Genomic DNA, 10,000 nt, shown 5'->3' with positions numbered 1-10,000 from the left:
TGGATCCGCTCCATCGAGCCTCGGAGGAAGCCGCTCCTCTACGACTGCAACATTGGAGACGTCTAGCGAAAACCCCGAAGCCAACTAAAGTCACCGGCTGTTTTTCAAGGAGGGCTTAGAGCAGGTGTGAATCGATGGAAGGCAGCTCGGCGTTTCCTCGACGGACAGTGTGCGGGCTGGTTCCACTCGGCGGCAAAGTGGCTTGATGAGTGTCCAAAGTAACAGTGGAAGTGGTGGTGGAAGTTTGGAGGCGACGCCATCTTGGTCGCTGCTCTCCTCCTCCCCAACGATTTCTCAACAACATATAACGGCGACCGCAAAGCTCAAGGAAGGTACATGGAGCTCGACAAGTGCTCGGACGACTGTCTTTCTCCGCCAAATGTGTGTTTTCGGGAGAGGGGCGACGCGTGTTATTCGAGCAATGACGTGCCAACATTTGTTGAAGTGAAAATGGATGTCAAGTTCACTGATGTTACCGTGTATTGGAAGCCAAACGTCAGCTGTCACTTGTTTTGACGGCTAGTCGAAGTAGCTTCGAGCTATCATGTTTGCACAAAGGCATCGCTATCTTAAATTTGGCCTGTCGTGTTTGACTGTCGAGCATCTTAATGACTAGTTTGTTGTCATTAGTGGCATACATGTCGACGTTTGGAACTGTTAGTTGGTCAGCTGTACTTTAATTAAAACAGTTTGGCGCGTGCGCTGCAATGCTTGTGATATAAACGTATAATGTATATAGATATGACATTTACAGTTTTCGACACGCCTGTCGGAATAACTCATTCTACGAGTACAGTAGTTATAACATTTAGAGATTACATTTTTTTTCCAATAACATCTATGAGGTTTAGAATTAATAGGGTCATTTAATTTAGATATGCTGCAACCCATAAACATACCTAACTAATGTATATATGGCACATTTTCTTTACATAGGTACTTGAAGTAGTCCAAATCACACACAGGCCAAGTTGTCCTCAAATAACCTCACACAGGCCTAGTGTGTTTGCATGTGGGGGTGCGTGGTTGGTTGCTCGAGGGTTTCATAATGTCCATTATTCCTTTTCGGGCATGCTCTGGTGCAAAAAGCTATGTAATGTTGACAGCCAGATAATATCCAATAAGGAATTCTGCAGCATCAATAGGCAGTCGAGTGCACAATACCTGAGCTTCTCTCCCTGGAAAGAGAATGTCACAAATCAAGGTCCAGGCAGGATGTTTATTTACTGTAGTGACTGCGCACCCTATGTGACAGATTTACAAATATAGTCATAGTGAGGATATTTTCATTTAAACTTGATTGCTGCTTTACATGTGTCATACTGGTTCAGCATAGTGCAGTGAGATAATGAGGTACATTAGTTTTAATAATATTTGTTGTTGACTTATTTGGTTAAAATTAGTCTCCTCCTGCTGCTGTTTTATGGAGTCTGCTGGCGCCTGTTAGAATAGCAGTGTCACATCCCAATGTCATTGGTCATCATTGCATGACAGTGCATCTTTTAATGAGCCACATACTGCCTTTATTTCATCCTCTGTCCATCTACCCGGTACTGTCTCCCAATTCCTTTCAAGCCACTTTCTCATTTAACTCCTATTGGTCACACAGTGACCAATAGGAGCCAATAGGATATTTTGTTTTTACACACATAACCTTACTCTACTGCTGCCTTTGCACCAGGCCCCATGGACGAGCTGCATAGCTTGGACCCCCGGAGACAGGAGCTTCTAGAGGCTAGGTTCACGGGAGCTGTCAGTGGCAACACGGGAGGCAGCACTGGGAGCATGAGTGGAGGTGCCAAGGTAACAGCACACCACAGAAAGTCTTGTTTTTTCTGCATCACATTACAGTCACAAACCAAGTAGACACAGGGAGTCAGCTACGTAGCCCTTTTGTGCAACCTATTTACACATTTGAACCTGAGGATTGATAAAGAAATGCATTAATTGTCAAAATAGTTTATGTCAGTGATATTGGAGCAGGATCTATTTCAAACTCTCAAACTGAGACTACACCAAAGTTATCTGGAATTGAGGTTTACAAAACCAATAAGATATCTTTATCTTACTAGTATGGATGTTTTTGCATTAAAAGACAAAAATGAAATATGAGAGTGGATTTCTGTCCATGTGCTGGAAAACAGCAAAGTCACACACCAATTAATTGAGGAGATAATTGTCTGTCAGACATCTTGAGGATGATCTTTGTTTTGCAGTTTACTCACCACGTGGTCATATGTTCACTTATTTTTCTGAATGGTCCTTTGTGATTGCGTTCAGGGTCTCGCCAACGAGTCGTCCAACCACAGCTACGGAAGTCTTGGCTCGTCCAGCGACAAGGAGTCTGAGGTAGCTGACATGCAGTGTGTATTCTCTTGTCACTATAATATTTCCAATACCAATTAATAGAATGTAACAAGCACTGTAAACATGCAGACCTCGTGAGCCATTTGTCACTTTTGAAACCACTTGGAGTCAGCTTGTGACAGTCCCGACATCATGCTCATTTATTTACTGTTTTTCATTTGATTGTTTTATACTTATGTGCTGAAAGTATTTTTATTATAAATATTTACTGTACTGTAATTCTGAATTTTGTACAGCGTATAGGGGTGGGCGATATGGTAAATATGTCATATCACGATTCTTTAAAAATAAATTCACAATTTCGATTTTATTATGATTTAAAAAAAAAAATAATTTAGACTAATATTCACATTTCTGAACAGTTTTGTACATTTTAAAACATATTTACAATGTATATAAAACCCTAAAAGAAAAAAAAAACAGGCATCTTAAGCCAACTAAGCTTTCTGAACAGGTTTGAATTGAAATAGTGCAATTATAGCAGCTGTGGTTGATATTCTCCCAGACTACAGGAGGCAGTAAAGAGTGCCAACAGTGTATGAACAGCGCTAGGTAACACCACAATAGAAGTTGAACATGTTTTTGCCTCAATAAATTATTGACAAAAACAGTTTGGGATGAGTTAGAAAAGTAAATAAAACACAAAATTGGAAAGTAGAAAACACTGTTTACGACAGAGTTTGCTCGTCCGCGACTCCGCGTAGTTTACAAATTCTCAGAGGTGCGCATGTGGGCAATGGACGTGTCGCGGCGCGGGGAGAGTTGCGTACCCGTCTGCTGTCGGGTAAGGTTCCGAGGTTGGCTGGGCCGTGCTGGCACCGACGGTGGGGTGTCCCCGCGCCGGCCGCGGCCCCAGGCCGGTGGGGAGCGCAAACCGAGCCGGCCGGCCCGGCCGCGACCCTGCGGCTCCAGGCCGCCACGGCCGGGTGGTCGGAGCTCCCGCGAGCGTCCGACTCATCCGCGGCCACGTGCGCTCTCGGCCTTGTGTTTGTGTGAGTGAGTAAGTGGAGGAAGGGAGAAAAAAAAAAAGACCACAAGGATGCATCAAGCATAGCGGTGGAATCACCAGGTCTCCGTCAGGCATAGGAAATCCAAGTTGTTTGAGAGGAAAAACTCCCTCAAAATAAACGTTTGTCAATGACTGCGCATAATAGCGCGATCCTTGTGGGAGCAGCAGGTTTGCATGGCTCTTACGTTTAGCGGTCTCGGGGAAGCTCCTTCAGAAGCTGGAGGTCGGCACCGCGTCCAAAACGCGGAGGGGAGCGCGTCCGAAGCTTTCCAGGTGAGCCGCCGATCGGAAGCAGCCAGGAGTCGACAGGGTTCGGGATACGCCACAACGGAGTACATCCATGCGTTCGGGAGCGAGCAGGAGACGAAGCTTGTTCCATCGCCTGCTTTAGCTTTAACAGCCGGTCGCCGTGTTTTCCCCCAGCGCCACTGCTTCCGCCATGGAGGAAGTGCATGAACGCGGAAGAGATCAGCCGGAATGTTAGCCAAGAGTGGGGGCAACGTTTTCTCCCAACCATGCTCGAACGCACCTGAAACTCGATGTTTTGTTGAAGGTCCAGCAAGGAGTCACTATCGTAGATGAGTAGTGACTCACTCAGTACAGTACCAAGCACTGTTGAGAGGAAATAAAGTCGAACCAAGAGGAGAGTCACCGAACACACCGGCGCACTGTCTGCCATCTTGATCTGCATGATCAGTACCTACAATTAGGATCATAGAGTATACATTTTATGAATTGCACCAACGTTTCTAGTCTGAGTCAAATCCAGATGAAATTTGGTTGAACAGCTTCTGACCCTCCATTTATATTACGAATAATGGCAGATAGTGATTTGTAATATACACTATGTTCACATCTGAAGGTAACATTTTTTTTCTGCTCCCCCCTTTTTTTTTTACTATCAATGTGTCACTTGTCACCACAATTGATTATGAACCTCCTTGGACTGTAGTCCCACGTAAAGTTATAAAACAAATGACCCACAACTCTCTTACCTGAGATAATTAGCCACAGATGTATAAAAAAATGGTGCTAATTATTGAGAACGCATGGTTTTTCTTTGAGTTATTTTTGTGCTCGACCCACTTGTTTCTGTCTCTCCCACTACCTACGTACGCGTTTCCCTCTCTTCTCTACATAAAACTCTGATATGAAAAGAGGCAGCTCCCCTGCCTACTCAGTATGTACTCTCTCTTCCTGTTGAAAGCCACCACAGGACTTTTGTTAGGTAAAACTTAGGGGACCGAAACATTTTCCGTCCTCTGCTCCGTGTCCACTTACAGACCCCAGAGAAGAAGCACTCCGAATCATCCAGAGGGAGGAAAAGAAAAGCTGACACCTATTCAGAGAGCAGTCAAGGTTAGGAAACGTGTACAAGTAAGTGGATTTTTAAGCCTTTTTATGTTTGTGATCATCTGTTCTTCTAATTCATCATGCAGGGAAATCTACACGCGGACCCAAGATCAGCGACTACTTCGATGTGAGGCTTACTTTAGCTTTTGTCACTCTAAAAGTTTCTTCTTCACTTCAATTCCAAATAGAATTCATTATTTTCTTGTCCCTGCAAAGTTCCAGGGTGGAAATGGCTCTAGTCCGGTTCGAGGCTTGCCATCAGCTCGCCGCTCTCCACAGAGTTCACACTCGGCGCCTGGTTCAATTGTACGTGTGTAACATGAGTACACATTATATACAGAAACTGAGATTATGTCGTAGCATGATTAAATAACAGCAGTGACATCTTTGCAGATCCGCCAGAACAGCTCCTCCCCCACCAGTTTGTGTTTTGGGGAACACAATCCCAGGTCCAGTAAATTTGTCCAGGTATTCTGAAGCATTGTCATCTCACACACGTACATGTTTGTTCCTTAAGTTTGGCATATTCCTTGTACTGTGTCGTTGTTCAACCAAATTGTCCTTGTGTGCTGCATTTTTAGACGGAGTTAACGGGGCTAAAACTTGCTGCTCTTGAGAGCAACAAGAGTCTGGATCTGGAGAAAAAAGAGGGTCGAATAGATGATCTTCTCAGGGTGGGTTGAATATCCACATCCTTGGAGTTACAATATAATGTATTTGACTGTTTTATTTATGTATGATTAACCATGCAGATGAACTCTTATGATCCTTTGTTCCCACACAGGCTAACTGTGACCTGCGTAGGCAGATCGACGAACAACAAAAACTCCTGGAAAAATACAAGGAGAGGCTCAACAAGTGTATCACTATGAGCAAGAAGCTTCTCATAGAGAAGGTGTGTATCTTTGCATACGTGCGCAGCCACTTCGTCCTCTTGCCTTTTAGGTTTCTCTTGAGGTGTGTGCCGAATCTGCACAATGGAGCTATTTGATTAGATGTAGCACAAGCAGACTAATAAAAGACTGAAATAGCAATAATATATCTTGAGTGTTTAAAAAAAAAAAAAAAAAAAAGTCTTCAGAATTTAATTATAATTATAGCTACATTCACACTGCAGGTTAATTCAGATTTTTTTGCCCATTTGTGACATGTATATAATTTTTATTTATGATTTTTTTATGCAATGTTCTATTCACCTAGAGAACAAAAAAAAGCATTTTTTAAGTTTGATTTTTGGGGTGTGGGGGGAGGGGTGTATTATCCACAGGACTTAAGTCTGGTTTATACTTCTGCGTTTGCTCTTGCATTAATGACCGGCATAGATCACATGATCTACGGGCGTCAGGAATTTGAAGTGGCGTGAAGCTCGTGGCTGGGTGCAGCACACACGTCGCCAATTCTTGAACGCCGTAGAGGAGGACGTAGCTCGCTCGTGATTGGCCTGTTTGATGGCGTACTCAGCTTTTTTTTTTCTTCTCCCCCCGGTTAGTTTGAGTGAAGGCAACTGTGTTTGTAAGTGCAGGTGGCGCAAATCCACTTCCAGCCCCGTAGACAACGGCTGTACGTGTGGATATGTGTGTGTGACAAGAGGGGAAAACAAACAAAAAAAAACTGTGTTCTCTCAGCACGTGGCTGTTGCGTTTTGACGAGTTTACGGCTGACACCGATGCAAATTGGCATTAAATAATTGCCACGGTGACGAGCCAACTCTCCCCCCGGCTTTGTTTCTTGTTCCTGAATTGAATTGAACTTTCTGAATTGGTCATAAAATGCAGAGGAACCTCCACTCTGTGGCATCCCAGCCGTAGTGACACCTCGACTTGGAGTGAAACTACAACAGGCACACCGATGTGTATTGCTCACAAGTATGAAGGCAAACGCACGAGCGGACCTCCGCCGTAACGTCTCCGTGTGAGCCTGACGCAGAAGTATAACGAAGCCTTTACGGTAATTGGACATCAAATACAAAATAATTTGGCCCAATAGCACATATACAGTATAGAACAATACAGTAAAAAAAAATATTAATTGAACAATCCCATAAGCAACTAGAGGACTGCTTAAAACCATAAGTAGCACTTAACTTAGAGCAATGGATCTTACAGTAAATAAGTCCCTCATAATGTTGTAACTCCTTTCAATGTAATAAAATCTCATTGAATACATCTTCATCAAACGCACTGTCATGGATAACCACAAGGTATCCAACTCCGAAATAATAATAATACATGTATGTAGTGTATTGTTGCGAAAAATGCATTTAAGGAGAAGGTAATTTGCTATTAAGATCATTTGTAATTGTGACAGAGCACCCAGGAGAAACAGTCATGTCGTGAGAAGAGCATGCAAGACCGCCTCCGTCTGGGCCACTTCACCACCGTGAGACACGGAGCGTCTTACACAGAGCAGTGGACTGACGGATATGCATTCCAAAACCTCATCAAGTAAGAATGGATTTAAAGGAATACAAAACTTATGATAAAACACCCAGCTATTCTATGAAATGGTTAATTTCAACTCTTCCCTGAAAAAAATGCCAATTTACGCTGAGCGATTATGATTTTTATAGCATGTTTTATGAATATTTTTGCATTGACGACAGTCCATTTTGGACACTCATGTATTCATCGTGACGTATCGCGTGCGTAAAATACACATTGAATGACATGGCTGCCAGTGACAACAAAGAGACTCACGAGGAATTATCGCCTCCCAGGCGGAAATCAAAGGTGGAATTACGCCTTACAGTAAAGAAGCACTTCTTCAAAAGCGGTACAGCCACGGAGGACTTGCCAAAGATTTGTGTCCAGCCGAAAGCCGGATGAAATTGGCCGACTCATTCAGCCGGCCGGCTCATCGTGAGTCGATGTTGGGGACCGTCTACAAGTTGCGTGTTACAGAGGCTCTAATTACCAGTCAAGTCACCATTGATATTGTTCACTATTAGAAATGTAATTTGTGGGCGGTCTAACCTGGACGGTAAACATCCGGGTGACTTTTACTCTGCTGGGCTTAGCTACATGTTGTGTGCTAGCATGCTTTAGCCCACATTAGGAGAGGCAACCACCGCCCCACCCCACATGGATGACATGAGACCTGACGTGTTAAGGATTTTACTCTGAACAGAATTGGCGCAATCATTGGGATAGAACACGGCATTTATCATGCGCATTATGTCAGCAAACTCCCATTGAAGGCGGCTTTCGTTTACGCACGGGATACGTCATCACAATCACGTGACCAGGATAATGGCGTTCACCACGGTATATTCTTATTCTGATACTTAATCGGTTTGAAAGAAAATTCAGGGAATAAGATGCCAGAGATATTTGCACTTTTTTTCTTCATACACAGTATCTAATCCAATACTAGAAAATGAGTTAAGTCTTGTATCACTTTAACAACTGCATCAAGGTTATCATATCATGCATTTGGCAGCATAAAATGAATGCATGGCTGTACGCAGGCAGCAAGAAGGTATCAACCAGCAGAGGGAGGATATCGAGCGACAGCGCAAGCTGCTCGCCAAGAGGAAGCCTCCAAACCCCGCGTCTCCCTCCCTCTCCGTGGCCTCAACCTCTGAACCTAAGCAGAGAAAAAGCAAGGTGGTCAACGGCAACGATTCCGACCCCTTCCTCAAGCCATCCCTGCCCCAGCTGTGAGTTGTACAGGGCGGAGAGTTGGAAGCGACAGTGACCCAAACTATTTGACATGTCCTTTTTGAATTTTCTGTTTTAGATTGACCCTTGCAGAGTACCATGAACAGGAAGAGATATTCAAGCTTCGCCTTGGACATCTGAAGAAGGTCACTAGCAGTTTGTCCTCCTACACACATATATTTTCAGAGTTTTGTTAAAGCTCACAAATTAGGGACAAAAATACATGCCTGTGGACGAAACGGTTAGAAGTGGTGGTGTGTGCAGGAGGAGGCTGAGATCCAAGCGGAGCTGGAGCGGTTGGAACGTGTGAGGAACCTCCATATCAGAGAGCTGAAGAGGATAAACAATGAGGACAGCTCAGCGTAAGCCCAACCAAAATGCCAAAAGAAATTTGCGTCATGTACCTAGGTACTAAGGCAAGTTGTCTTAGTACCTAGGTACATGACGAAGTTTGGCTCCCACCTCACGCAGGTTTAAAGACCATCCCACGCTGAACGAAAGGTACCTGTTGCTGCACTTGCTGGGCCGGGGCGGCTTCAGTGAAGTCTACAAGGTAACGGCTTAATGGCTGCACCCCACACGCCTTTTTGCTTCGCACACTGCGAATGATACAAATGCGTGTTTGCATTTTTTACCCAACAGGCTTTTGACTTGTTTGAGCAGCGCTATGCAGCTGTTAAAATCCACCAGCTCAACAAGAACTGGAGGGAGGAGAAAAAAGAGAACTACCACAAGTAGGCTCTGACTACTTTTGAATCCTGCGACACACACTTGTAGACAAACAAAACAGTGTTTGTCATTTTTGCCCTTCCAGGCATGCATGCAGAGAGTACCGGATACACAAACAGCTGGACCATCCCAGAATAGTCAAACTCTATGACTATTTCTCCCTGGATACTGACACGTGAGTCACCTTTGACCTCTGAATTGCTCCTCCCCACCCTGAGGTTGTTTATGCTGCACGTGCTACTGTACATGGGCTGTTTGTCATGAATGCAGATTTAAAGATGAAAAGTCAGCGTAAAAATCCATTATTAGCGCTTACAGCATGAGGACACAGTGGCAGTACAAGTCAAAGCAAACATTACAGATGTGTTATCACTTTTGGAATGAGTAAATAGAACATTTTCAGAAAAGTCTGAGTCATGTCTAAGTAAAATGTAAAAGCTCAATGCCAGCGTTGTTTTTTTGTTTTGTTTTGTCCCCCCCATCTGCTTGAACTCTGGTATTGTTCCTTACCACGAACCATTTTCCACCACTTTCTCCTCCCCTCAGGTTCTGTACAGTTCTGGAGTTCTGCGAAGGCAACGACCTGGACTTCTACTTGAAACAAAACAAGCTGATGTCAGAAAAGGAGGCCCGCTCCATCGTCATGCAGATTGTTAGCGCCCTGCGCTATCTCAATGAGATTAAACCTCCCATCATTCACTATGACCTCAAGCCCGGTGAGTGTCATTTGGAACATCACTTAACTGAAAGAAGGCATGTTATACTTTTTTTCCACAGGTTAAAACAACTCCTGGGTTTTGGTCTAAATACAAGGATCAAGAATTACAGCATACTTTAAACACTATTTTTATTTTATTTTTTATTTTTTTTTAAAAGCTCCCAA

At 43.9% G+C, this 10,000-nt stretch overlaps 1 protein-coding gene across 1 annotated transcript in view; it reads left to right on the top strand.

Annotated features, from left to right (window-relative positions):
- Positions 1-10,000, top strand: part of LOC144028313 (serine/threonine-protein kinase tousled-like 1-B) — a 29,104-nt gene that overhangs the window by 137 nt on the left and 18,967 nt on the right. The window contains exons 1-18 of the mRNA XM_077535635.1: positions 1-332; positions 1,682-1,803; positions 2,281-2,349; positions 4,518-4,556; positions 4,660-4,735; positions 4,816-4,856; positions 4,946-5,035; positions 5,123-5,197; positions 5,311-5,403; positions 5,514-5,624; positions 7,037-7,173; positions 8,196-8,387; positions 8,468-8,534; positions 8,653-8,750; positions 8,860-8,941; positions 9,031-9,122; positions 9,203-9,292; positions 9,664-9,833. The exon at positions 1-332 is cut by the window's left edge and continues 137 nt beyond it. Coding sequence (XP_077391761.1) covers positions 206-332; positions 1,682-1,803; positions 2,281-2,349; positions 4,518-4,556; positions 4,660-4,735; positions 4,816-4,856; positions 4,946-5,035; positions 5,123-5,197; positions 5,311-5,403; positions 5,514-5,624; positions 7,037-7,173; positions 8,196-8,387; positions 8,468-8,534; positions 8,653-8,750; positions 8,860-8,941; positions 9,031-9,122; positions 9,203-9,292; positions 9,664-9,833 — 1,771 coding nt within the window. The 5' untranslated portion in view covers positions 1-205. The remainder of the gene's footprint in view (positions 333-1,681; positions 1,804-2,280; positions 2,350-4,517; positions 4,557-4,659; positions 4,736-4,815; positions 4,857-4,945; positions 5,036-5,122; positions 5,198-5,310; positions 5,404-5,513; positions 5,625-7,036; positions 7,174-8,195; positions 8,388-8,467; positions 8,535-8,652; positions 8,751-8,859; positions 8,942-9,030; positions 9,123-9,202; positions 9,293-9,663; positions 9,834-10,000) is intronic.

The sequence above is a fragment of the Festucalex cinctus genome, chromosome 1 (genome assembly GCF_051991245.1).
Source record: "Festucalex cinctus isolate MCC-2025b chromosome 1, RoL_Fcin_1.0, whole genome shotgun sequence".
In the NCBI taxonomy this organism is placed as follows: Eukaryota; Metazoa; Chordata; class Actinopteri; order Syngnathiformes; family Syngnathidae; genus Festucalex; species Festucalex cinctus.
Note: the sequence above shows the minus strand (reverse complement) of the source record. Positions and strands in the feature narration are given on the sequence as shown.